The sequence below is a fragment of the Coffea arabica genome, chromosome 11e (assembly GCF_036785885.1).
Source record: "Coffea arabica cultivar ET-39 chromosome 11e, Coffea Arabica ET-39 HiFi, whole genome shotgun sequence".
Taxonomy (NCBI): domain Eukaryota; kingdom Viridiplantae; phylum Streptophyta; class Magnoliopsida; order Gentianales; family Rubiaceae; genus Coffea; species Coffea arabica.
In genome coordinates, this window is record NC_092331.1 from 10,721,078 (window position 1) to 10,748,986 (window position 27,909).

The following is a 27,909-nucleotide window of genomic DNA, read 5'->3' on the forward strand; positions in this document are numbered from 1 at the left end:
TGGCGCCGTCAATCAGCGGCACCCCCATTGACGAGATGGAGAGGTTGTCGTCGATGGTGATGGCCAACTACCAACAGTGGACGGGCGGGCAATGGGGGTGTGGGGAGAAAGAAGAAGAGAGAGAATATGGAAAAAGAAGATAATAAAAAAAAAATTCCCAATCCCTAAAGTATATAAAAGTTTTTCTATAAATGTTATAGTAAGTTACAGAAAAATTTCATACAAACGCTCAAGAAAGGTACGTAAATGTGTAGGGAATAATACATAAAAGTTTCATTGACACAAAAGTTTCATTAAAAAAATGACTGATTTTAAAAAAATGTGTAGGGAATAATACGTAAATTATTACTACCTAAATACAAGTTATCCAACATAGGTGGTTTGTTTTCTACTTACTCTAAAACTTCATCACATTTAAAAGGAACTCCGTCCATCAAGTAGCATGTATCTCTTGACCAAAGCTACTAATAAAAGAACAAATGGGTTGTTAGTCCAGCGGTGATTGCATTCCCCTTCCATACATGAAATCTCATGTTCAAACCTTGATTTTAGCATCAAAAGCTACTACTGAAAATTTTAAAAAAAAATGTATCTATTTAATGCTACTAAATAGTGTGTCACGTGCCAATCTACTATATTATGTGAGATTTTTAAGGTAAAATGGATCACCAACACATTTATTTAACTTTTGACAGCCTATTTGATACTCCTATTCCTATATAGCTGACTTGTAACCGCCACCTATACCATAAAAGCGGCTCGAGTACCTATGAATCCGTATATCTTACTATCACTATAAATACCCTCCATTCTTCAACCCAAAATGTAACTTCTCTCTAATATCAAGCATCTCATCTTTATTTTATCAAAATGAGATTTAAACTTAGGCATCAGAGTCTAATTGAGGGGAAAATCTCGACTCGTGCCTTTCTTTCCACTTCCAACTGTATGGGGTCTCGAAATCTGTGATGTGCCGAACTTTTTCTCATTTTGTACAAGAGAATGCTCGCAAGTGGTTTTGAAAATTGAAACCAGAGAGCATTTCTTCATTGGATGAGCTCGTGAATAAATTTGCTCGCTGGTTTGTTTCCTCCTAACCCATAACTAGGACTTCAACCTACTTGATGAATGTCAAACAACAACCCAATGAGTCATTAAGGTCATACCTAGCCTATTTTGCAGAGGAAAGCATACAGATTTTTTACCTTAAGGAACAAGTCACCACGGCCGTCATTATCCATGGGCTTAGACCACAGCATTCAATATGGAGTTTTACCAAAACTATCCATCAACATTGGATGAGATTTGGGAAAGAACCAATAGGTTCATCTAGGGTGACTTCAATCAATCAAAACGAGAAGTTGCATAGACCTCCGCGATCGAAAATAGAAGGCAAATCTGGGCAAGAACGTACCAAACACTTTGGAGGGATTATGGTGTGACTCCCAGAGTGTCTTTGATCATATTAGCAAAGATAAGCTTCCTATTTCAGAAAAGGATCTTACCCCTTTAAATGCTACTTGATCTCATATTTTAACTGTCATGGAGCAATAAAATTTGGACTGACCCGCTCTTAAGATGACCGAAAAGAAGAGGAGAAATGAAAACTTGTATTGTGCATATCACCAAGATATTGGTCACGAGACCAATAATTGTAACAATCTCAAGAGAGAGATCAAAAATCTGATCAAATAAGAATACTTCGGGTAATTTGTTAAGCAACATTGGCATTGGGATTCCCGTGGAGATCGTCGTGATGACCAAAAAAAAGATCAGTGGGTTGAATGAAACGATCGGAGACATGCTAATCAGTCTCCTTGAAACCATAGGGAATCTGATAGATTGCCCTGAAACCAATCCCCAATCCTGATCGCCACCTAGTTGGGGTGATCAATATGATATGTGGCAAACTGGCTAGAGGAGACAGTTAAAAGTTGCATAAAAGAACTTACCGATAGTTTGCCATAGACTCAATAAAACCTAGTTCACATCCCATTAAAGGTAGTTTCTTATGGGCCAAATGATTTAGTCCCTTTAACTTTTCATAACCACGAGGCATTGGTTATCGAGATTCTGGCATATAATTACCTCGTAAAGAAAGTGTACATTGATCTAGGAAGTTTTGTTAACATACTATACTATAACTCTTTCATACAAATGGAATTGAAGGATCATGAGCTAACCCCTGCCCAAACGCCGCTCATCAGATTTGGAGGGCAAATGTTGTACCTCGGGAGATGATCACGCTCATGGTAACTATTGGCAAGGTTCCTTTAAAGCGAACTATTCTAATTAATTTTGCAATGGTCAAGACTAATGTGTTACTCAAACGCCTCACCCTTAACACTTTGAGGGTCATTTGTTCTATTTACCACCTTAGTTAAATTTTTAACTAGCCACAGGATGACCAAATTTCACAGTGACTTGAGGCTGCTAGAGAATGATATCTAGCTACTGTGTAAGATACTCGTTCTACGGATGTATCTAGCCCCTCCACCTCAAGAATTGGGAGCCCCTCCTTATTGACCATGGAGTTTTTTGGACCCAAAGAGATAGAAAAATCCACAAGCTCAGCTCAAGTTTGAGTTTGAATTCGAATATTTATACAAATAAACAAATTGAATTCGAACAATATTTATAATTTGTTAATGTTCGAGCCAAAGTTGAACTCTGTTCATATATTATATGAACAGAGTTTGAACCCTAAGTATTCAGTTCGATTTGACTTGTTAAAAGTTCTAAAACTAGTATACACTTAAACTATAGTCCAATTTATTTTTAAAATTTTTCTAAAGAAAAGTGGTTAGAAAAAGGGAAAATGGTTAATTTGCTTCATTATCTTTAAAAGTCTTAGTCAATTTGAATGGTAAGCCAATGAGGTGCATTAACTTATAAGAACTTAGACAATATGTGAAAATTAAGAAGAACTAAACAAATTGACAGGCTCTTTAATGGCTTTCATGGCATCAATTTGGACAAAAATATTAAACAAATTCCTAAAATTCATCCAAAATTCTTTACAATGGAAAAATAATTTTTTGTATCCTAAATAGACCCCAAATAAAATCTTTAAAAATAAATTTAACCAAGATTTCTTTTTCTAGTAAACATTTAAAGAGAAAAAAATGTAATAACCTCTAATCGTTCTCAATTTTTGCAATAGTATTCTAGACAATTTGCAATCCAACTCGAATGAATGTCAATATACTTTTTTGACATACAATTAGTCAAAATATATTGCATAAAATCATGAAATTTATTAACAAATCACTATTGCATGATTAGAAAATAAAATTGCATAAAATAACTATCATGGTTCCCATGCCACAGGTCCATGTTACAACTAAAAAGTTAAAACAACTTAGAATAATTTATAAGAACTCCTAAAATTCACCAATATCACCTTCTTTTTTTTTTTGCAAACCGGTTACATGAGGGAGGGTACCCTAGTTTCTATTAAAAATAGAATAAACGATTAGGAGAGGGACAAAAATCTGACCTCCAATACAAAGTCATAATTGTAAAATATAAACAAGGAGTACTACTTCTTTACAACATAAGGTCTATAAGGTCTAAGTGTAGGAAAACTAAGGTTATCTAATCTTAGAAACACTTGAATCCTTTTTGGAAGACTTGTGGGAAGGGCACCCTATGGGTTAAGTTGGTTTTATGAAAACCACTAGAAGTTATTACAAACAAAGTTATGATTTCTTTTGACAATCAAACAAAAAGAAAAAAGTAGAAGTTATTGGAAGTGGAAATTGTTGGAGTCATCAAATTTTAAGTAGTCACCTTTAGTAATCTTGGCTTTATGAGATTAAAATTGGAAAACAAAAAGATGACATAAAATTTTAGCACCAAACCCCTTCCTCATACTTTATATATAGAAAGAAAGACAAACTAATGCTTTAGATGCACCCTAAGTGTATGATTATTCCAAATATGTATAACTAATTAATTAGTATATCTTTAACAATAAGATATTATATATAAAATCATGTTAGAACATTTATACGCTTATTTCAAAAATCTATAAGTACTTCTTCTTCTTTTTTTCCTTGTCGAGGAAGTTATTGCATTTAAAATCATGATAGAGATTAGAGAAAAAGAGGAGATGTGAGTCATTGTATCTAAACTCATGATAGAGAAAAACAATGGGATTTAAATAGTTTGAGAAATAAAAATTAACGGTAAAGGATATTTTTGATATAACATTAAGTGACATGAATAATTTAGACCAAAAGATAGATGACTCTCCTATTATATAGGGTAAGTATATTATCAATAAATATGGTTTACATAGGGGAAAGTAGAGCTGCAAACGAGTTGAGTCGAGTCGAATTTTGGCCTAATCGAGTCGAGCCTTGATTTAGTTTTATTGAACTCGAACTCGAGCTTGAGCTCGACGAGCTAACAATTTAAACCTCGAGCTCGAACTCGAAAAAAATAAAAAAATAATTATTTTTATTTTTTAAAAAATAAATAAAATAATATTTTTTCTTAATAAATAATAAAATATTAAGAATATATATGTAATTTTATTATTAAAGAAAAAAAAAATATATATACTATATACTCGAGCTCGCAAACCAGCTCGCGAGCTAACGAGCTTAATATTTTGAACTCGAGCTCGAGTCGAGCTTGACTCGCGAGCGGCTCGGTTCGTTTGCAGCCCTAGGGGAAAGTAATGAGGTAAGAGACTAAATTGATAAGCAATGATAGACGAGATTATAGTGGGGAAGACCTTAAAGATTAGGCATAATTTCAGAAACCTCAAGGGAGGTTTCTGACTATTTCACTGGCTTTCCTTTAATTTTTAAAAATTACACTAACCTCATTTGATTTTTATTATCTTGTAACATCTAAGTCCAACCAACAATTGAAAAGTGATATTATGAGAGAGAAAATGATATGATTCCATTGCCCCTCATGTACTAAATTATTTAATTAATCTAATACTCGTTCGAATATAAAAGAAAATATTAGAATTTACTGTTTATCATTAGGGATTAAATTACATATGATATCAAAAATAGTATATCATTCTAAATATTTTATTTAATGTAAGATCTAAATTGCTCTTTTTAGTTACAAACTCATTGTCAAATATGATCAACAACAAATAAAAAAAAAATATGTAACCAAAATATTACAAAGAGTGAACTTCATTACCATAAAAACTCATCAACTAATCTTAATATGTTGACAAGAATATTTATGATATTAAAGTTTGTTCTCTGTAATATTTTGGTTGCAAATTTTCTAATTATTTGTTATTGATCATATTTGGCCTTGAGTATGTAATTGAAAAAGTAATTTAGATTTTATATTAAGTAAACAATATAAAATGATATATTGTTTTTTGGTACTATATATGATTTGATATTTAATGATAAACAGTAAATTTTAGAGCTTTTCTTTATTATGTAGGTTGGTATTAAATTAATTAAATAATATAGTAAATAAAGGGTAACGATGGAGTCATATTATCTTCTCTTTCCTAATATTACTTATTAATTATTGATTGGGCCTAAACGTTACAAGATAATTAACTTTAGGGGAGGTTAGTGCAATTTTTGAAACATAGAGGGAGGCTAGAGAAATAGTTAAAAACTTTAGAGGAGGTTTCTGAAATTATCCCTAAAGATAAAGGAGCAAAGTGATAGTTTGCTTAAAGGAAAAAATAAAAATCATCTGAAGATGAAGCCGTAAACCCTAAAGCCCATAGCGGCACAATTTGTTAAAGAGGCCACCATACGCCACGAGTTCCTATTGCTCCCGTAACATTAAAGATTTATATATAAATAAACTCTACCCTCTCACCCAAAATATCGTCCTGAGCCGCTGCTCTCTTTCTTCTTTCTCCTAAAACCCTAGCCGTAGGGTTTTTGAGCTTCTTCATCTAATACCGTAAAAAGTTCCTCTCTCTCTCTGGTTTTTTTTTTCCAAGTTCGCTTCTTCTTTTTTGTTATTGTAAAATGGGTAAATCCTCCAAGAAATCGACTCCAAAAGTAAGCTTCTTTTTTGGTGTAAATGCTTATTCATGCGTACTGGTTGCTCTGATCTCGATCTAAGTATATGTTTTGTGGGTTTTTAATTTTGTAGGTTGATGCTGCTCCTGCTGCTGGCGCAACAACCCCGGGGAAACAATTGAAGAAAGGTTCTAATTTTTAATTTTTTTCCTATTTTTCAACAGGCCCAGTGAAACAATTGAACGAAGGTTCAATATTTTTTTGCTTTTGTTTAATTTTAAGATGGGTTATTTGTCAATTGATGTTTTAGTATGTAATCGTGTGTGTGCGCGCGCTTTTTTGTTGGTTTCAATGTTTATCATTTTGATGGTGCTTCTTTATTTATGTTTCAATGTTTAATTTTGTTGTGTGTGTGTCTGTGGTGAGCTCATGGACTGCCGATTCCCACGAAACACGTTTTAATTCATTTCACAATTTTTAGTCTTTCAGATTCGTGGGTAGTTTGTGTTTGTTTTTCGGTGCTTTCAGTGTTTAATGTTATTTGAATTTTTTGGATGTTCACTGCTAAGTTCGTAAACTGCCATTATGTGGATTGGTCTTTCCTTCCTCTTCCCGGGACAAAAAAGGGATTTCCTGTGTATTTGGCTTAAAATGTTTATGTTATTATATAGGTAAGAGAGAGGCCGAGGAGTTGATTGAAAAGGAAGTTGTCGTGAAGAAACAGAAGAAAGGAGCTGGGATACAGGAGGCTATAGAAAAGAAGAAGATTGAGGTCAAGACTGAGGAGAAGAAGGTGGTTTCTTCTGATGATGAATCTACTTCATCTGAAGAGGAAGATCTCAAAAAGGTTCTTACTCCCTCATCCATAGGATTTAAAAAGTTTTTTTCTTGACATTAGAGAATTTGAAAGCCATATCCTTTGTGTTGTGACCTGAAATTGATGTGCAGGCGGCTACTAAACGTGGAATTCCTGCCAAAGTGGATGTAAAAGATTCAAGTAGTGAAGACGAATCTTCTGATGAAGTGAGTGTTGCTTCCTATTACTTTCTTAGTGGAAGGTACTTTGCTTCTCTCTTATCATCTCATTGTATGGTTGCTTCCAGGAGCGTCCCGCTAAAGCAGCTGCAACTGAGAAGGAACCACCTTTGTCTGCCACCAAGAATGGCACAGCAAAGAAAGGAAAGCAGTCCATTGATTCAGACTCATCAGATGATAGCGATTCTGACGAAGATGAGGTAATTATCTTACTCATGTTTGTGCTATTACCAGTTCTAGAGACTAATCTTTATGTGCTCTTATTGTGGTACTTGGGTTGTTTAAGCAGGTTCCTAAAACCAAGGCTTTAGGTGCAGCTAAAACTGCCCCTGCAGCACCTAACAAGAAGAAACAGGAGTCCTCCAGTGAATCAGAGTCTGACGATGAAAGTAGTGATTCAGATGAGGATACTGGTCCTACTAAAAAGTTACCTGCCAAGAATGGACCAGTTAAAGCTGCCAACAAGAAAGATGATTCTGATTCGGAGGATGACAGTAGCACTTCAGAGGATGAGAAACCATCTGCTGGGGCAGTTAAGACACCTGCCACAGTTGTAAAGAAACAGGTTTTGGAGGATAGCAGCAGCTCTGATGATGATGTTCCTGCAACTAAGAAACCAGCTGCCGTTAAGGCCCAGCCTGCGGGTGCTTCCAAAAAGAAAGTTGAGTCTCCTGATGAATCTGATTCAGATGATGAAACAAGTGATTCAGATTCGGACTCAGACATCAAGCTGGTGAGATTTTCAATTCAGCAATGTTGGGGCTGTGTGCAATTGTGTAGTTGTCTTTCATTCCTTGCATAATTTGGTACAAAGACATCAATGGTGTCTAGGTATTGTAGAAAAATGAGTGAACAGAGAATTGAGGGCATGTTTGGATTTTTTTTCCACTAATTTAATTTGTCCTTCCGCCCCATTAGCTAGAAACTGTATTCTTTTGCTTAAGCTTAGGCTGAAAAAGCTTTTTTGTGATGGTTCTGAAGAGAAACCCTCAATGCGCATCTTGAAACATCTTTGCTTATATGAACCCTATAACATGTGCACACAATTTTAGTTGATATCTTCAAAAATTTTTTTGGAGCGTGTATAAATTGCAGAACAGGTCTTGTAGGTTGCCTCCTAATTTGCCCAACGCTGCCAAAAATCTTCCCATTGCTGTTAAAAGTAATTAACCATTGAGCAGATCAGATTCTGTATTGTTTGTCAGATACTGTTTTATGAGTTTTTGTCTGTTTTGTTTGATAACTGTACGTTTAGATTTTGTCTGTCCTTGTACAGTTTTTTCTCTTGAAATTGATACTTCTATGTGAGAACATGATGAGCTTAAGTTTCAACTTATTGTGAAGCTTAGGTATGGCTGTGAACAAGTGGTGGTGTTTGTTGGAAATGTGGACTACATATATTTCTTTAGAGAGGTATTATGGTTCTTTCTACATCTTGTTTTCTAATTCCTGATATTTCCTTGTTTTGCTACTTTATCAAATAGCAGCCAGCACCACATAAAGCTGTTTCTCCCAAGAGGCCATCCCCTGCTGCTGAAAACAAGCAGGTAATAGCTTCACATGCTTAAAGAGGACATACTTTTTTGACTGGTATGAGATGCATTTTTGACTTTAGCTTTGCAAGTGCAGGTGAATAAAGACAGTAGTGAGGAAGACACATCTGATGAGGAAAGTGAAGATGAGGAGCCTCAGAAAAAGAAGAGTAAAGTTGTGGTATGTAATTTTCAAGTATGCATTTTTGTTGCCTTTTATCATATCAGTTGGCTTTTGTAAAGATTTCTTTGTGGGGTTCTCTAGCCCACTGGTGTTCTGAAATCCAGTGCTAAAGGCGGGAAAACAGAAAGTAGTAGTGAAGAGGAAAGTTCTGATGAGGAACCGCCAAAGGCAAACAAGGTAGTGAGATATATTATTAATGGCATTTGACTTTTGTGGGACCTTAACATTTCACTTATATGTTCAATGCTTGAATTTAACTTTGGCAGCCTGTGCAACCAAAGATAAGCATCTCAGATGAATCATCTTCCGAAGATGAAGAAGAAACTTCTGAGGATGAGGAAGAGCCGACCAAAACCCCACAAAAGAAGGTAACATTTTACAATTTAAATATTTGTGTTTGTGGTTCTTAAAATGCTATTTATTATGGTTTGATTTGCCTTTTAGTTGGTGAGTGAATGAATTGATTCTTTGAGGCAACATTTTTTCCTGATTTCAAGTAGATAGTCCGAGTTAATTGAGATATACCTTAAAAATTTCACGTGTGCCACTTGACTAGCAGAGTATTATTAAGTGATATTGAAGCTAGCATTACTGTTTTGTAAAACCAGTTGCAAGGTGCTGGTATTTTGGTGTTACCCAACAAATACCTGCAAGTTACTTGTTCCTAATATCAATTATGTATTATTGGCTTTTCATCCAGGAGCACCACATTATGATCTACATATTTATTTTTCATATTTTTATCATTGACAGGATATTGATGTTAAAATGGTTGATGCCTTGCCTAAAAAGGAGAATTCTGTGAAGGGTGGTTTGTCATCAGAAAGGAAGGAAGTACGTTTTAGTCTTTTCCACTGTACTTGTTGTATGCATTACTTGCAGTTTAAGTTCTCAAATAAGAAGTATCAAAATGTAGCCCAAGACTCCTGGCACTCAGTCCGAGACATGCAACACAGTGTTCGTTGGGAATCTATCATTCTCGGTTGAGCAGGCTGATGTGTATGTATACGATGCTTTCCACTTCTTGTATGAATTTGATTTGAAAGGCATCTTACACTAGTCAGATGCAGGGAGAACTTCTTCAAAGACTGTGGAGAGATTGTCGAGATTCGTTTTAGCATGCATCCAGATGGTTCATTTAAGGGCTTTGGCCATATTGAGTTTGCTACTGCTGAAGCAGCCCAAAAGGTGGAATGTTTTGACCAATTTATCCTTTTTATTTGAGGCTTTTGAAACTTTTAAAATGATAGTTTGAGGCTTGAAATAGTTTATATTTATTAGTTTCTTGCTTTTGCTTATTGTACTCGTCATCATCTTGCATTTATTAGGATTTTACAGATCAATTTATTTGTTGTCGTTATCAATAGATTTTGTGTTTGCTGGTATCTTAGTAAATTTATGGCAGATCCTTTAGCTTATCCCTTACTCATTCAAAGCAAGTTTTTAGATATAAGGTACTGAAATATAATGGAAGCTGCATTAGACAACACTTGTTCTTTTTGGGTTTGCCTACCAGAATCTGTCTCGTGTAAAGTTATGTAGGATGATCTGTTTAGCTGCTAATGGGCCTGAATCTCACTCAACATTTGTTTCATGAGACCTAATCTTCTGCTCGTACTTTTGCAAGCGAGTATGCTGGTACTAGGTTTTGCCTAATTTGCTGTTAATCAGTTGGCAGTTTCCTCTAGCACTTGGGATGAGAGGAATAGGGAATGCTAAGAATCTTCCAACTGGTGGTACTGATTTGTTCATGTCTGAGTAATTCATGTTGTTTGTACAGTGAAATTCTCTCGATTCTTTGTTGAATCTCATTGGACTGAGAGATGGAGTTAAGACACTAAATGATTCTTCCCAATGATAACTCTACCTTTCTGAATGGTTACTTTTCTTTGAATGAAGAGTTGTACAGTGATATGGTGGATCAAATTGTTTTGTTGGCCCACGGGATGCCTTCTACTTGTTCTTAATAATATATTCAAAATTCAGATGGCTACTGATTGCTCATTTCTCAATATATATCAGCTTGTATATTGGCAATAAGCATCGTAAACAAATGCATGGAACTTAAAATAAAACATGAGATCTGATCTATATGGGATATGTATATTCTGTCTTGTGTGATATTCTGCTGTTTTAGATGATCATTATGCGTTTGTGTTGAATCAATAAACAGGCCGTTAACGAGTTGAATGGTCAAGACTTCTTGGGCCGTAGATTGAAGGTTGACATTGCTAGGGAACGGGGATCCAATACACCACAGAGCGGGTATCACTTTAATTTCTGTTCCCTGATATTCTCTTGGAAGTTGACTTATAGGTTTCAGTTGATAGGACTACTAATCTCTGTGGATTAATTTTTTCTTCCTTAAATTATTAGCAACGACAGAAGTTCATTCCAGAAGGGGTTTGGATCTCAAGGGCCAACAATATTCGTCCGCGGATTTGAGAGTAATGTGGATGAAAATGAAGTGAGTTTATGAACTTTTTTATTTGTTAACCTTGTCTTTTCTTTATGCGCTGATTCTAATTATTATGGGTTTCAGATCAAGGGGGCATTGAGGGAGCATTTTGAGTCATGTGGAGAGATAACAAGAATATCTCTTCCAAGGGGTGACAATGGACTGAAAGGGTTGGTCTTTCTTCACTTTCTGTGTGGAGCCTTGTTTTGTGGAGTCTAGCTCATTATTATTTCAGTTTTAACTAGCATATGTGCACATAATGTGGTGCATTTTTTCTGCTTTGCAATTAAATTTTATGCTGCTGGGTGGTTGTGTGGTATTTCAGGGTTGATTTTGCTGCTGCTCCTTATGCTTTTGCTTGAAGATAGGCTGCTATTTAGTTTGTCCGTAATTAGTTGGAATTTGCTAGGAGTAGTGACTGTTGTTTGATTTCAGAATGTGATATGTGCCATGAAACTGTGTGAGATGTCGTGCAAGTCTTCTTGCTTTTATCATTTATTGGGTTCGAGTGGGTTTACTGGTATGTAGTATGTAGCTCCCTTTTGTAGCTGAGAACTCTCAGCAATCCTGTGGCATATTTGACTCCCCTGGCAAGCCCAAAAAAATGCCTGATTGACTAGCTTTTCCTTGTACAGGTTTGCTTATATCGGGTTTTCAGACAATGATGCTATTAACAAAGCTCTGGAATACGATAACTCAGAATTTAAAGAGTCTACTCTAACAGTGGAAGAGGCGAGACCAAGAGGTGATGGCCATGATAGTGCTGGTGGTGGGAGAAGTGGTGGCAGGGATGGAGGAGGTAGATTTGGTGGCAGGCGAGGTGGCGGCCGTTTTGGCAACAGTGGCGGCCGTTTTGGCAACAGTGGTGGCCGTTTTGGCAACAGTGGCGGCCGTTTTGGCAATGGTGGTGGCCGCTTTGGTGGTGGTGGCCGTGGAGGTGGTGGCAGAGGTCGTGGAACTCCTAACAAAACTAGTATGGCTACAGTTGGTACTGGTATGTTGTCAATGAGATTTATAACGTCCATTGCAATGCCTTGTATTTAATTGGACTAAAAAAAGCGGAGCACTTGTGTGCTTGGCTAGTAGGTTGTACAGTGTTGTCAATGATGTTTCATTTTTGGGGACTTGCATTTCATTGATATGCTGTTGTATGATGGATGAGTGTGGGGTTTGCTCATATGCTGCCTACCTTTTCTGGTTTTAGTGTTTTATTGTGAATGTATGATTTGTTGAAGTTGCTTTTATGCTATTTCCTTTTCTGGTGGTAGTGTTTTTGCGTGTTATTAGCAATAATTATTGCCCTTCAGGTTTTGGACTGTCACAACTAATGAATCCAATTTTTCTGCATTCTTTTTTATGACACGCAGGGAAGAAGACAACGTTTGATGACTAGCAAGAAGTGGATTTGAAGCACTTGATGGATATTTATTAATTTTTACATTATATGCATTTGAGTTGTAATGTGGAATTCTGGCTCATACAGCCTACAAATGTTCGACTTGCTATTTTGTTTCGTTAAGAGATTCATATATATAATGACTATATCGGATGGATATTGGTTTGATTCTCAAAACTGCATATTAGGGGCACACGCCTGTTTAGAGTGGAATGAATAATTTCCGCACCTTTGATGTATGCTGTGTTGTTGCTCTCCAATGCAATGTGGCCTTCGGCTCTCCTTTTAACCTGAAAAACGGTTATCGGATTTAACGAGCTGGAATCAAACTTAAAAAATTTGGATGGCTTCCCAATTCCGATCGGTTCTGATGAATAGCCATTTTACCCTTTCTGAATCCATCCTGTTCTTTGGGTCTCTGCTTGTGCTGCTTTTTATCTCCTCTTGAGCCTTGGACGACCAATATAATTCTGGCCGTTTGATAGATGTTTTGTCAAGGAATAAACCCAGGTCTCTGCCGTTTGGGAGATGTCTGTAGTATAAAGACAGACAATATGTAATTTTATTCCTATATTTATCAAACATTAGCTATGGTAGTGACATCGGCTTATATTTTGGTTGAAGTCCAGGATCTAGATTTGAAATCATATACACGAGCTTATATTTGGTTGAATACCAAAATGAAAATGTTGTGCAGAGGCACAACTTAAACGGTAAAATTGCCCAGGACAAAGATATAGTTTGATGTTGATCCTGCGCAGATATAAAAGTTAAGCTGTTAGCAAAATGGATTTGTAGGGAACTAATAGCAGGGCCCGTAATATCACTGGTGAGATCCCTCTTACGGCTAATTGGATTCTATTTAGAATCTAGAACTTAGAATCCACGGAGTAGATATGCCTCGGACGTCCAGACATGCAAGTTAAATTGGCTAGCCAGCACATAGCTCTAATGTAAATTGACTGGTTGGGTTCACTGTTTGGATATGGATCATTCGGATATTACACGCAGAGAGATGGCAGAATGCCAAAATGAATCAAATTTTGATAGCATATCAGTCTATATCATCGAACAGAGCTCGTCATGGTAAACTGAGATACTCAGCATGAAAGCTCTACTGAGTAGTGACTTCAACATAATGGACAACACATCCTAATTAAGAAAGCGAATGAAGATGGTTAGAGAAGCCAATTATGTCAAGGAAGGAAACTCACCAAAAGTTGCAGTTCAAAATGTTGGAGTTCCATCCGCAAAGCTGAGGTTGCCAGAAACAATGGTTGCATTCATTCCATCTCCAATCGATCATCATGACATTCCATTTGGGGATATACACTCCTTCCTTCACATAGATCACGAACCTCTTCTTGCTTTGATCAGGTACATCCTGAAGGGCAGCACCAATTGTGGCTTGAGCAGTAGGACCATCACTAACTCGTGTCAAGATGCTTGAGAGCTTTTTTAACCCAATCCATGATGATTAGAATACATGAAGTCGTGGAGGCGATGGAGCGCTAGCTATGTGATTTTCGGATTTTCGATTTCTTTTGTTTTGCTTGATTTTTTCTTGTTTAGTTGGTTAGTTAGTCATTATTATTAATAAATATGGCCAGCTATGTGAGTTATTTGAGCCATTTAAAAGTATGACTAAATTCTTGTCCAAATTGGATTAGTCCTAATAGTTTAGATTTTAGATATAAATAGGTCTCTTCTATTCCATTGTAAGACAATTATGAGATGAATAAAAATTGAGAGTTTTCTTTTTTCTTGTTCCTTGGGAACGTCTCTTGATATAAAGTGAGTCGAATCTCCTTTGTTCAAGTTTTAGCTAATCAATTCAAGACCATGTTGAATTGTGGCGCCATTCTACCAATACATTTTGGTTCACTATCTTGTTGAGTTGTGGGTCACAATTATATTCAAGATTCGCAATCTTAGGGTTTAGAATGGTCAAGTGTTATTCCGCAATCAACTTGATTTCTTCGTCTAGATCCGGGTTTGGTAGAATATGAGTTCATACCTTCGGGTGAGTTTATATTAACTTGGTAATTTGAGCTAGATTGACGATATCAAGTATATCTTGTTCGTGTTTTTGTAAGTTTTTGTTGTTTCAATTCTGTCCACTTTTAATTTAGTAGTTCCATTAGGGTTTTTGTTGTTGTTTCTTGCTACCACATATTTTCTTGGCTGTCCGAAATTTATCTCTTGTTCGTGTCATGTTTCTGGTTTTGTAGTGTCTTGTTGCTTCGTTTGTCAAGTCTTGAAATTCGTTGAGAGTCAAAAAAAAAAAAAATTGGGTACTATTCATGGTACTGTAGTGATATTGTTCATCCGAATTAAAAATAAAATTCAGATTATATTTTTGTGTTTCTTGAATCATATGTGGCTGGTTCTCTTGTTTCTTGGAAGTTATACCAAAGTCTTGAAGTTTCTTGATTGAATTTCTGGAATTTCTTGGATAAATCTTGAAGTCTTGGGTTGACAATCTAGGGTTCTTGAAATCAAAGTTGATCAAATCTTGAACCTTGAACAAACCTTAGTTCTTGTTTTCTTAAACAAGAAAGTTGCGGCTAATCTTGTGCATAACTTGAGACCAAATCTTGTTCTTTGAGCATTGATCCAAAGTGAAGGAAAAGAAAGAAAAACAAATCTGTTTTGCATGAAAAAAAGAAGAAAAGAGCAACGCAATCGGATCCTTCTTGAAGTAGAACAAGAAAGCAATCTGAAATTGGGAATCCAAGTTGACTTGGGATTGAAAACAATTCCTAGTCACACTCAACTACCAATTCGGACTTGCCAAATTCTTGCACACGTGAAAACAAACCCAAGAAATCTTGTTTAGACTTCCAAAATTCAGCCACGAATCGAATTTGGGTAGAGTTATTCTAGACTCCAAAAATTTCTGCCATTCTTGTTCTTGTTAAGTCGCATTCTATAATCTGTCCAACCCTATAAATTCGTGTCTTTGAGTAATTTTACAAGTTATTTTCGTGTTTATAAGTCCCAAAAGGAGTCCAATCAGTCTTGATTTCCAAGTAGTTTTTAGTTTCCTAATTTCAGTCATTAGTCAAAGTCCAAAGTTTCCAAATTTTGAGTCACTTCTGCGGCCAGCTTAGGTAATTTTTCAGCATGGTTTTAAAGCATTATTTCAGTCAATTTCACTTCCAAATCTCAGCCTTTAAACCGCCACCATCTTATGTGAAAAACTTGGTGAAAACTTGATTGAATTTCTTTGAGAAAATTCTGATTTCTTCGAAAAAGGCAATTGAGAAGTGATTGGTGAGACCATTAGAGTGTTCAAAACACTTTGAGTGATACACGAGGGGTGTGAAACATGTAACGGAGTGGTGAGGTAAAATTTTCTGTTTTATACTAACTCTTTCTTGCAGGTTTTAAAATGGCAAGTGAAAATGAAATGACCATTGCTCAACTTGCCTTAAAATTGGATGCCGTGTTAGTTGAATCCCAAAGAAAAACTGACCTTAAATTGGAATTGATTCATGAACGCATTGATAACCTAGAAACTTCAAGGAGTTCTCCTAAGAAATTTAGAAGGAAACAACCTTTGAATGAATCTAGTGATTCAAATGCGGACACCAAACTTGAAGATTGGGAACAAAGATCGAGAGAACACAACCATAAACTTAAGCGTGAGAATGAATCTCTCAAGAGGAGGGGTTACATGCAATCTACCTCTTTAAAACTGATTTATACAAGCGGTAATAAAAAGGTTCATCCAACATTTTCTAGGCCTAAACCTAGAGTTGAACCATCTCATGAGGAGTCATTTTGGAAGACATATCAACGTTTTCTACACCAAAAACAAAAGAAATAAAAAATCTGAAGATCACATAGCTGCCGCTCCATCGCCTCAACAACTTTATGTATTTTAATGGAATCTTGAACATCATGGATTGGGTTGAAAAAGCTCTCAAGCATCTTGACACGAATTAGTAATGGTCCTACTGCTCGTATTAGTGATGCAAACTCAATTCTCCAAACTCTCGCTCTCGAAGAAACGAATTGCACAGGCAGTGAAATGATCTATTTTAACCAGATTATGGATACAAAGATGAAACAATCTCGACCCCTCTAACCCACGAAATTGCGAATCTTGAATTTAATCATGACTCATAACTCAACAAGAGAGTGAATCAAGATATATTGTTAGAATGACGCCACAATTCAATATGATCTTGAATTGATAAGCCAAAACTTGAACAAAGGAGATTCGACTCACTTTGTATCAAGGGACGTTCTCAAGGAACAAGAAAAGAGAAAATTCTCAATTTTTATTCATCTCATAATTGTTTTACAATGGAATAGAAGAGACCTATTTATATCTAAAATCTAAACTACTAAGATTAATCCAATTTGGACAAGGATTTAGTCACTTATTTTTCTAACTACTTTTAAATGGTTCAAATAGTTCACATAGTTGGCTATATTTATTCATAATAATAACTAACTAACCAACTAAATAAAAAAAAATCAAGCAAAATAAAAGAAATCAAAAATCCAAAATCACATAGCTGGTGCTTCATCGCCTTCACGATTTCATGTATTCTAATGGAGTGGAGTATTGAATATCATGGATTGGGTTGAAAAGACTCTCAAGCATCTTGATATGAGTTAGTGATGGTCCTACTGCTTGTATCATTCCTTTCTTATTGAAAGTGATTTGTTCTCGAATCGAGATTTGATCAAAAGAAACTTGCGGTTGGGTAGATTTCCGTATAGCTAGAATTTCTGAAAATTACCCTTTTTTTCACGTAATTAAGGATTGAGAATAATAATTTTAATGGACCCCCAAAGATGTTACGAATTGGACAGCAAAGGAAAGTTGCGCATTACGGGAAAAGGAAAGTGACGGACTTACTAATTCTAAGTGGATTAGAAATTGGAAACCCTAATGGCTCTTCTACCACTTAACCATGGATGGATACCAAAAACAAAGAAGTAAACACAAAAATATAATCTGAAATTTTTTTTATTCGGGTGAACAGTAACTCGGATGAACAGTAATGCTACAGTACGATAAACAGTAATCATATAGTAGTGATGAACAATAATCACTATAGTACGTGAATAGTATCATTTTTTTTTTTTGACGATTCAATACAAGTTTCTATGAATAAAATTTGACAAAAAACGAAACAAAATGCAACACAAAACAAGACACGATTGGAGACTCAATGAGAAAATAAAGAATTAGCGGTGGAATTTCAAACCCTAAGGTGACAAGTTTTTCTCTTTTTTTTTTTTGAATTGGGTAGGATTTGGTAGAAGAATAAAGAGTAAAACAAGAAAAGAAAAAGGATATTAACTTGGATCAAAAGTCGAAACTCTGATATCAACTGATGCGAACTCAATTCTCCAAACTCTCGCTCTCGAAGAAACGAATTGCACAGGCAGCGGAATCTAACTTGACCAAGTTATGGATACAAAGATGGAACAATCTCGACCCCTCTAATCCACGATATTGTGAACCTTGAATTTAATCGTGACCCACAACTCAACAAGATTGTGAACCAAGATGTATTGGTAGAATGGCGCCACAATTCAACATGATCTTGAATTGATAGATCAAAACTTGAACAAAGGAGATTCGACTTACTTTGTTTCAAGGGACGTTCTCAAGGAACAAGAAAAGAGAAACTCTCAATTTTTATTCATCTCATAATTGTCTTACAATGGAATAGAAGAAACCTATTTATATTTAAAATCTAAACTACTAAGACTAATCTAATATGGACAAGGATTTAGTCACTTATTTCCCTAACTACTTTTAAATAGCTCAAATAACTCACATAGCTGGCCATATTTATTCATAATAATGACTAACTAACTAACTAAACAAGAAAAAATCAAACAAAACAAAAGAAATAAAAAACCGGAAGATCACATAGCTGGCGCTCCATCGCCTCCACGACTTCATGTATTTTAATGGAGTTTTGAATATCATGGATTGGGTTGAAAAGGCTCTCAAGCATCTTGACACGTGTTAATGATGGTCCTACTACTCGTATCAAATTCTCTTGTGTTTTCCAGAGCCATCAGTTGCCACAATAGCATCTGGCTTTATGTTTGAACTTTTTGCTTGCACCAACTTCCTGTCCTTGGACGATAACCACTTTGGCACCTCATCATCATCCACGTTGTTCAATATTCCATCATCAAACCCATTAATGCATGTTTGATGATAAGTTTCTGCAGCACTCAGCTATGTTCTCAGATCATCAAAAGCGTCTAACAATTGGAAGTTTGCACCTGTGGTGAGAGAATTATTGAGATAGATCCATGCAAGTGAAAGTAGTTCATTGCAACTTTCAAGAGCAGCAACTGCCACCTTATCAGTGACATTTTTGAATGATTCATTGTTGAAGAACTTAGGGCCTATTTGGAAGTTGAGTTTTTACTCAAGTTTGTTTTATACTAGTTTTTTACCAACTTTAATTACAGCAATCTAAAAAAACTTCTCAAAGTTTTTTACCTACACACTTCAAAATACCTAAAACACAAAAAAAAAAAAATTCCCTTCCCCTTTTTCCTTCTTCCTTCCCCACCCCAACCTACCACCACCTTCGTCGCCAGCCACCACCTCCGCCGTCGATACCGGCGCCGATCACCTCTTCCGGTACCCAGCAAGAACAATTAGGCCCCCAATGAATGGAGGTCACACTTGATTCATCAGCAACTGGGCCTTGCGAAGTTTCCGGTGCCAAACTCATCCCAGCCGATGAGCGACTTGCCGGGCTGCTGCTCGAAGGGAACATCGCCGGCGACTCTACCCGTGTCGCAGAAGTGGAAGGAACACTGGCACCGACGGAGGTGACACTGCCAGAGCATTCACCAGGGATTCAGTCGACGGAGAAGCAGATGGGACCTGAGCAGACGCATTGGACGACGGAGTGGGTGCTGGAGAAAGTGAAGCGCTCGCCGCCGGAGACTGTACCGGAGAAGCAGACGGGCTGGTTTTGGGGGAAGCAGGCGAGCTGGTTTTGGGAGAAGCCGCAGGTATTGTCGGAGGAATATTTGGAGATGGAGAAGGAACCGGGGATGCATAAGGGCTGGCCGGAGAAACTGCGGGCACGGGAGTTTTTGAGGGGGAAGGGGAAGGGAGGAAGGAAAAGAAAAAAGAAAGAAAAAAAAAAAAAAAGAAAAAGAAAGAAAGAAAAGGAAAAGGAAAAAAAATTTTCATCTTACAAAAGTTTTTCTACAACTTCTACAGTGATCTACAATAAAGTTTTATACAAACACTCAAAAAACTCAACTTCCAAACAGGGCCTTAGTTGAGGCTTTTGAGAGCTCATTTATGGCTACTTGCACTGACAATTGGTACAAGTCCCGAGGTCGAAATGTGGCTAGATTTGACAAGAGGAGCAAGGCTGCTGTAACATGCATCAGGATATAAAGTCGCATCACATAATGCTTTGATGGAAGAAGAAATTGACTGCTGTCCACCAGTACTGAATTTGTTGGCATTAGAATGAGATACTCCAACCACGAGAGAGCACTACAACGCAGGCAAGAAGTAGGGAAGAGAAGATAATGATGGTGATTCTCCTCCTTGTTTTTCGACGAGCAATGAACCTTTCTTGATCAGCCTCGTTGGTTGATTTTCCTATATGCCTTGAAAGAAGAAGACATGTTTCAGAAAGAAAGGTGCGACAAAAAAAAAAATGCTTGAGCAAGCGTTGGAAAATGTTGAGGCAGATATATTGAGTGATTCAAGTTAAAATGGCCAATGTTTATATGGTAGAGATAAAATGTTCCGCCCATCAATGAAGGTCTATATGTTCTCATTGAGTCACAACTAGCACCCGCCCCGCGAGGGGCTAATGGGGAGGGAGTTGGGGTGGGGGGAATTTTTCCCCCCTGCTTAAAACGGGGCGGGGGTACACTCCCCCGCCCCATTCCCCGCCCCGCCACCCGTTTTAAAAAAATAAATATATAAAATATATATGTATATAATTATATATAATATATAATTTAATTAATTACAAACTTATGATAATGATATTATTAGTTATATGTATTATATAATGTCTATTAGTATATATAATATAATTGATATTATTAATTATACTAATAATTATATATGTGTACTAATACAAATTATTAATTAGTTGTACTAAATTTACTAATACATTTATACTAAATCCCTAATTACACTTAATACAATAACATTTTTTTCTTAAAAGAAGCACAAGCACAATAATGAATTAGTGATTGTATTTGTGCCAAAAGTGAAAACTTGACTACTTTAGTTATATTTATTTCATCATGTTGGATTATATTCAAATAATTTTTATTTGATTGTTTTTATAAGTTTCGATTGTAAAATTACAATGAATAATAATTTGATGATGTGTTGATATTTTAGTACTTGATTATTTGCTAAAATTTAACCATAATAAAATTATGTCGGGACGGGGACGGGGCAGGGGGAGCGGGGGATAGGACTGTCAACGGGCCGGGTCCGGGCCGGAATTCATTATTCCGGACCCGGACCCGAATTACTATGCCGGATCCGGATCCGACCCGTTTACCCGACGGGTCTTTTATTATATGTTCCGGATCCGGATCCGACGGGTCCCGGATCCGGATCCGGGTCTACCCGAACAAATTTACCAAAATTTATAATTTCTAATAAAAATGAGAAAAAAATATATTTGTAAACTAATTTCTAACTAATGCAAAGAAAAAATCAAATAAGAAAAGAAATCAAATTAACTTTATTAAAATACATCACCCTAATCAAATTATATTGATAAATATATATTTTTTAAATTATTAATTCATTTATATCCGGATCCGGGTCTAATACGGGTCGGAATACTATATTCCGTATCCGACCCGTTTTTTTGTTTGACAAAACGGATCCGGATCCGGATCCGGGAAATGGAATTAAATCCCTACCCATACCCGTAATAATTTCACGGATCCGGTCCGGATCCGGGTCTAGACCCGACCCGTTGACAGGCCTAGCGGGGGATGGGGGAGGGGTCCCCCGCCCCGTTGCCATCCCTAGTCACCACCAATTGTGAACCAGATGCAATAGCATAGAACGCGGTTTTATCGTGCTGGCCATGATGCATTTTTCGAGGTATTATTTATGTGAGGAAAGTTTATCATCGTACCAATTTACAACAAATAGTAAAAAATGAGAAGTAGGGTTGTTGCAAAAAAAAAAAAAGAAAGAAAGAAAGAAATAGGGTTTAATGATGTTATGCCACTATCAAACCAAACGAATTAAAATATATATATATATATATATATATATATATATATTCCAGTCTACCCAGTGTATGGGTTTGGACAATTTTCTATTCACGTAAACAGGTTTATATTACACTATATAAATACTTGCAAGAATCCACTAAAATTGTCCTTGCACTATCATGGAAATTTACATATCCTTTTGTCCACAAAGACCTGTTGAGCAAGATATGAAAATGGAAGATGGAAGAGGTAATCGGCTTGAAGTGTTGAGCAACAAATTAACTAAAAGCTTTCCTGTTGCTTTCCCAGGTGCAGAGGCCCCCTCCTAGGCCTGTACACGTGGCAGCCCAGGGTCGATCCGAGCTGGGCTTGCACCCCGGGCCTACGGGGAACCAGCCCAGGGTGCGCGGCGGCTAGGGCTCCGGGAGGCTCCCGAGGGCTACCCCGCAGACGGCGGGAAGAATCCCCCTCAGTGCGGGGCTGGGAGCTATCCACGGCAAGTCCCGGAACGTACGGAGGTCGGACTCCTCAACAGGTATAAATGGTAACACATACCTACTGTACAAGGTACGCTCACTATTGGCAATTCACTCCCGACTGCTTTACTGTTAGTACTTCCACTGCTCACCGGAGAACTAACTTGACCGTCGGAGTGCCCTCGGGGACAACCTCAGGGGCCCTCGTTAGCTCGCCCTTGTTTGTTTAGCAGGCTTGGAACCAGCTCTTCCATCAGCACCCCGAGCTCATCAGGTCAGCTCGGTCCGGGGAAGTTCCGTGCTTCTTCAGTTGGCGCCGTCTGTGGGAAACGAAGATACGAGTATTCGTGTTGATGGCGAGAACGCGTTCCAAGCGAACCGTGGATAACACCGATCCCGGAGCCGGCGAGGGATCCCGGCAGTTGGAGACCGAGGCAGCCCGAGGTGCCGGGAGCTCGACCCTTTCTGGGGAACGGAAACAGCAGATCTAACAGTTTGTGACCGAGAATCTCCCCATGCTGGAAGACATAATCCGGCAGGCGAAGGAGGGGGGAGAGGCTGGCGGTGCGCAGACCTCTAAGGCGAAGGGGAAGGAGAGGGAGCCGCACCTCATCCCCTCAGAGGACGAGTCGCGGGACCAGCCCCCCAGGAGGAAACGACCGCGGACCCCCCCAGGCCACAGGCCTCGATGGTCGGGGACAGTGAGAGGTATTCTCGCGACCGGCCCGCCGGAGGTCGGTTGAGGAACCCCTCCTCATGGAAGCTTGCGCGGAACGAGCCGGAGCGCTCCCCCGCCAGGTCAATCAGGAGCCGGCCGCGGGACCCTCCTCAATGGCAGCCCGTCCGGGACGAGCTCGAGCAGATCCTGCGACCACAACCGTACGAGGACAACTATGCAGCCTCACCCTTCACTCGAGAGGTTGAGAACTACCCGTTACCTCGGAGGTTTAAAATCCCGAACATCGAGTTGTACGATGTCTCAACTGACCCGGAAGACCACCTCTCGGTCTTCCTGACGTACATGCGTCTAAAAACCGCCGCAGATGCCCTCCGTTGCAAGGCCTTCCCCATGTTTCTGAAGGGTAAGGCCCGACTCTGGTTCCAGGGCCTAGCGCCGGGGTCTATCCGGAATTTCACCGAACTGGCCAGACAGTTCGCCGCCCAGTTCGTCTCCTCGAAGACTTACTCGAAAAACGCGGCTCACCTGATGGCCGTCAAGCAGAAGCCGGACGAGTCCCTAAAGAATTTCATGACGCGCTTCAACACAGAAAGCCTGCAGATCAGGGATAAGGATGAAAAGGTGGTCATGGCCGCCTTCATGAACGGGCTAAGGGTAGAGGAGCTCTACTACAAACTTGTCGAACAACCCCCGAAGAATCTGGGAAAGCTCCTGACCCGGGCTCACGCTGCTGCTAACGCAGAGGAGGCCGGCCGCCTGAAACGAGAATCAGATCGGGAGCTCGGGGACCGGAAAGGACGGGCAAACCTCCCTGAAACCAAGGACGGCCAAGCCAGGAAGAACGTCTTCGATCGCCTCTCCAAGGATAGGGCCCCCGCTCCACCGCCGCTCCCTGAAAAAGGGTACACGCCCCTAACCCGGCCAAGGGCCCAAATCCTGGCTGTCATGGAGACAGAGGGCCTGGGAGACCGGCCGCCTAAAATGGGCACACCTCGGAATAAGAGGAATCAGGACCGGTACTGTGCCTTCCACAGGGACGTCGGACACGATACTGAGGGGTGTTGGGCCCTAAAGAGGGAGATCGAGGACCTCGTTCAGCGCGGTTTCCTGGGTCGATTTGTGCGGCAAGATCGCCCCGGCCAGGAGCCCGGACGCACCTACCGTGGAGAGAGAGGCGAGGGTCAGCATCGTGACCGACCTGATCGGCGTGGCGCACCCCGGGGTTATTCACCCGACCAGGACGCCCAGAACTTGGCAGGGGTGATAAACACCATTGCCGGCGGTCCCAAGGGGGGGGACAGCCATGCAGCTCGGAAAAGCAAGCGATCTCCCCCTGAGGGGGACGACTCCCTAAAACGACTGCGCATGGACGAGGAGATCACCTTCGCGCTGAGGGACGCGGTTTCCCTAGCATCTGGGAACCATGAGGCCATCATCATCGATGTTGTGACCAACAACTATCGAGTGAAGAAGGTGTACGTCGACCAAGGGAGTGCGGTCGACATTATGTTCTATCGGGTGTTCAAGGAGCTCGGCCTGGAAGATGGACAGCTAACTCCTGTGCGGACACCTCTGGTAGGCTTTACCGGACCGCCTGTCCACCCGGAGGGAATGATCAACCTGATGGTCACGGTGGGGCAAGCCCCCAAGTGCCGGACCATCCCCGTCAACTTCGTGGTGGTCAAGCAGCCATCCCCGTACAACATATTCCTTGGCCGGCCCGCTTTGAATGCTCTCCGAGCGATCCTCTCAACGCTCCACCTTAGCGTCAAATTCCCCACCCCGGAAGGAATTGCCGAGGTGCATGGAGATCCGGAAGTGGCCCGAACTTGTTACCTCGCCCTGCTCAGGGGGCATGAGAAGGTGGTCGCTCAGACGATTAGCTTGGAGCCCTACATCCCGGGGGAGGAGGAGCGGCAGCTGGATACTCCGGATGTGATCGAGGAATTTCCGTTGGAGGAGGGGAGGCCTGACCAGACAATCCGTATCGGTGCATCACTGCCGCCCAGAGAGAAGGACGACCTGAAGGCCCTTTTAAGGGAGTACGCCCAGGTTTTCGCGTGGACGGTAGAGGACATGCCCGGAATTCCGACCGACCTGGCGGTCCACCACCTTAACATAGATCCTCGCTTCAAACCGGTGAAGCAGAAGAAGAGGAACTTCGCTCCCGAGAGGAATGAGGTGATCAGGAACGAGGTCGGAAAGTTGCTGGAATCCAAGATCATCATGGAAGTCTACTACCCGACCTGGTTGGCCAACCCTGTTCTGGTAAAGAAGGAGGACCAGTCCTGGAGGATGTGCGTCGACTTTACGGATCTCAATAAAGCTTGCCCGAAGGACTGCTTCCCCTTACCGAGGATCGACAGGTTAGTAGATGCCACTGTTGGTTTTGATGTTTTGTGTTTCCTGGATGCCTTTAAGGGATACCACCAGATAGAGATGGCTGAGGAGGATCGAGAAAAAACATCCTTCATCACCGAGGAAGGGACCTACTGCTACCGGACGATGCCGTTCGGGCTGAAGAACGCTGGAGCTACCTACCAGCGTTTGGTCAACAAGTTGTTCCAGGACCAGATCGGCAGGAACATGGAGGTCTACGTGGACGATATGATCGTCAAGAGCCGAACCGATCAGCAGCTCGTCCCCACCCTTAGGGAAATCCTGAGCATCCTGCAGAGGAGCCGGATGCGGCTAAACCCAAAGAAGTGCACCTTCGGAGTTAGGTCGGGCCGGTTCCTCGGTTTCTTGGTCTCCCGAGAAGGGATCCGGGCCAACCCCGAAAAACTCCAGGCCATCATGGACATGGCCCCTCCACGGAATGTGAAGGAGGTCCAGCGACTCACTGGAAGGATGGCCGCCCTGAATAGATTCCTCTCTCGGTCCACAGTGAGGGGGCTCCCCTTCTTCCGGATCCTTAAGGCACCCAAAGACTTTCAGTGGACCGAGGAGTGCGAGAAGGCCTTCGCCGACCTCAAGGCGTATTTAGCCGAGCTACCCACCCTGACCGCCCCGGAACAGGGAGAAACCTTGTTCCTATACTTGTCCGCTTGCAACGAGGCCGTTAGCGCGGTCCTGGTACGGGAATACAGGGGGGCTCAGAGGCCGATATATTATGTTAGCCGAGCTCTACAGGGGCCGGAGACCCGGTACACGCCGGCTGAAAAACTGGTCTTGGCTTTGGTGCACGCCGCCCGGAAACTCCGGCCTTATTTCCAGGCCCACAGCATCATCGTCATGACCGACCAGCCTCTACGGCAGATACTCACAAAACCCGAGGTCTCGGGCAGGATGACTAAGTGGGCCGTCGAGATAGCCGAGCACGATATCGGCTACCGGCCCCGCACAGCCATCAAGGCCCAAGCCCTGGCAGACTTCCTCGCTGAGGGGGCCAGCTTGACACTAGCTGAGCTAAGCCCTCTGCGCGAGGGGGTGCAGCCAAAGGAGCCATAGGTGCTGTTCGTGGACGGGGCCTCCAGCAAGGAGGGAAGCGGAGCTGGCCTACTGCTCATCTCGCCAACAGGGGAAGAACTGACCTATGCTCTCCGGTTTGACTTCCCCACGTCTAACAATGAGGCTGAGTATGAGGCCCTACTGACGGGATTGCGGATAGCCCACCAAATGGGCATTACCGCGATCAAAGTCCGGAGTGACTCTCAGCTCGTCGTCCTCCAAGTTTGCGGGGAATACGAGGCCAAAGAGGAGGTCATGAGGAAGTACTTGGCCAAGGCGCGGGAGGCAACGGCCCTGTTCGATACATTTGAAATCGAGCGGGTGCCTAGGTCGCAAAACAAGCGCGCAGACGCCCTGTCAAAGCTGGCATCCTCCTCGTTCGCGCACCTGAGCAAAGAAGTCCTGGTGGAAGTTGTGAAACAGAAAAGTATCGATCGGGTCTAGGTCCTGGCTATAGACAGTTCGGCCACCTGGATGACCCCTCTCGTACACTTCCTCAGCTCGGGTGCCCTCCCAGAGAACAAAACCGAGGCTCGCCGGGTCCGGCTCAAAGCTGCCAAATACGCCTACGACGAGGGGACCCTCTATAGGAGGTCTTACTTGTCTCCCTGGCTAAAGTGCGTAACCCCCGAGGAGGGCGATTACGTCCTCCGCGAAATTCACGAAGGGATATGCGCGGCACACGTGGGGTCCCGGGTGCTGGCCAAAAAGTGCCTTCTCCTGGGCTACTATTGGCCCTCCGTCTTCCGAGATGCTGCAGAGCTGGTTCAAAAATTCCGAGCTTGCCAGGTGCATGTCCCGCTGCGCCACCAACGCGCCCGGGAGATGGTCCCCATCCACAGTTCTTGGCCTTTCGCTCAGTGGGGGATAGACCTCCTGGGTCCCTTCCCCCGAGCTCCGGGCAGGTACGAACACCTCGCGGTGGCCATAGACTATTTCACAAAGTGGATGGAAGCTGAACCCTTGGTCACTATCTCCGGGAGAGCAATACAGAAGTTCTTCTGGAAGAACGTTGTCTGCCGCTTTGGAATCCCGCATGTCCTGATATCCGACAACGGGCGACAGTTTGCTGAAAATCCCTTCAAAAGTTGGTGCGCAGAGCTCGGGATAAACCAGCACTTCACCTCGGTCGGGCACCCTCAGGCCAACGGTCAGGTGGAGAACGTCAACCGAACCATCCTGCAGGCGCTGAAGACTAGACTGGAACTAGCCCAGTCTAACTGGCTGGATGAACTTCCTAGTGTCCTTTGGGCTTACCGCACTACGCCCAGGACGGCAACCCATGAGACCCCGTTCTCTCTAACTTACGGAGTAGAAGCGGTGGTACCCGCGGAGATTGGTCTCCCCTCGCCCCGGACACAGAACTTCGTTGCGTCGACCAACGAGGAAGAGCTGAGATATAACTTGGACGCGCTGGAGGCTAAGCGTGAGGAAACGGCTGTGCGAATGGCTAAGTACAAAAGTCAGCTCGCCCGCTATCATAACACCAAAGTGAGGACCATACA

The 27,909-nt window shown here is 40.9% G+C and overlaps 2 protein-coding genes across 3 annotated transcripts; both read left to right on the forward strand.

Moving 5' to 3' along the window:
• Positions 1-5,727: 5,727 nt before the first annotated feature.
• Positions 5,728-12,754, forward strand: LOC113717604 (uncharacterized). Of its 2 annotated transcripts, none has more exons than XM_027242358.2 (18): positions 5,728-6,011; positions 6,106-6,160; positions 6,644-6,819; positions 6,921-6,995; positions 7,076-7,207; positions 7,297-7,740; positions 8,492-8,554; positions 8,637-8,720; positions 8,805-8,900; positions 8,990-9,091; positions 9,477-9,557; positions 9,640-9,722; positions 9,794-9,911; positions 10,897-10,988; positions 11,100-11,190; positions 11,266-11,351; positions 11,817-12,175; positions 12,549-12,754. In XM_027242358.2, exons 1-18 carry the CDS (start codon positions 5,979-5,981, stop codon positions 12,572-12,574), a joined length of 2,196 nt encoding a protein of 731 aa, XP_027098159.2. In that variant the 5' UTR covers positions 5,728-5,978; the 3' UTR covers positions 12,575-12,754. The 2 variants fall into 2 exon arrangements, with proteins under 2 accessions (XP_027098159.2, XP_027098161.2); XM_027242360.2 differs by having other exon boundaries at positions 5,775-6,011; positions 8,495-8,554.
• A 10,209-nt stretch (positions 12,755-22,963) lies between these two features.
• LOC140021627 (uncharacterized) lies at positions 22,964-26,404 on the forward strand. The gene has a single exon (XM_072072898.1). It carries the CDS (start codon positions 22,964-22,966, stop codon positions 26,402-26,404), a length of 3,441 nt encoding a protein of 1,146 aa, XP_071928999.1.
• Positions 26,405-27,909: the final 1,505 nt, after the last annotated feature.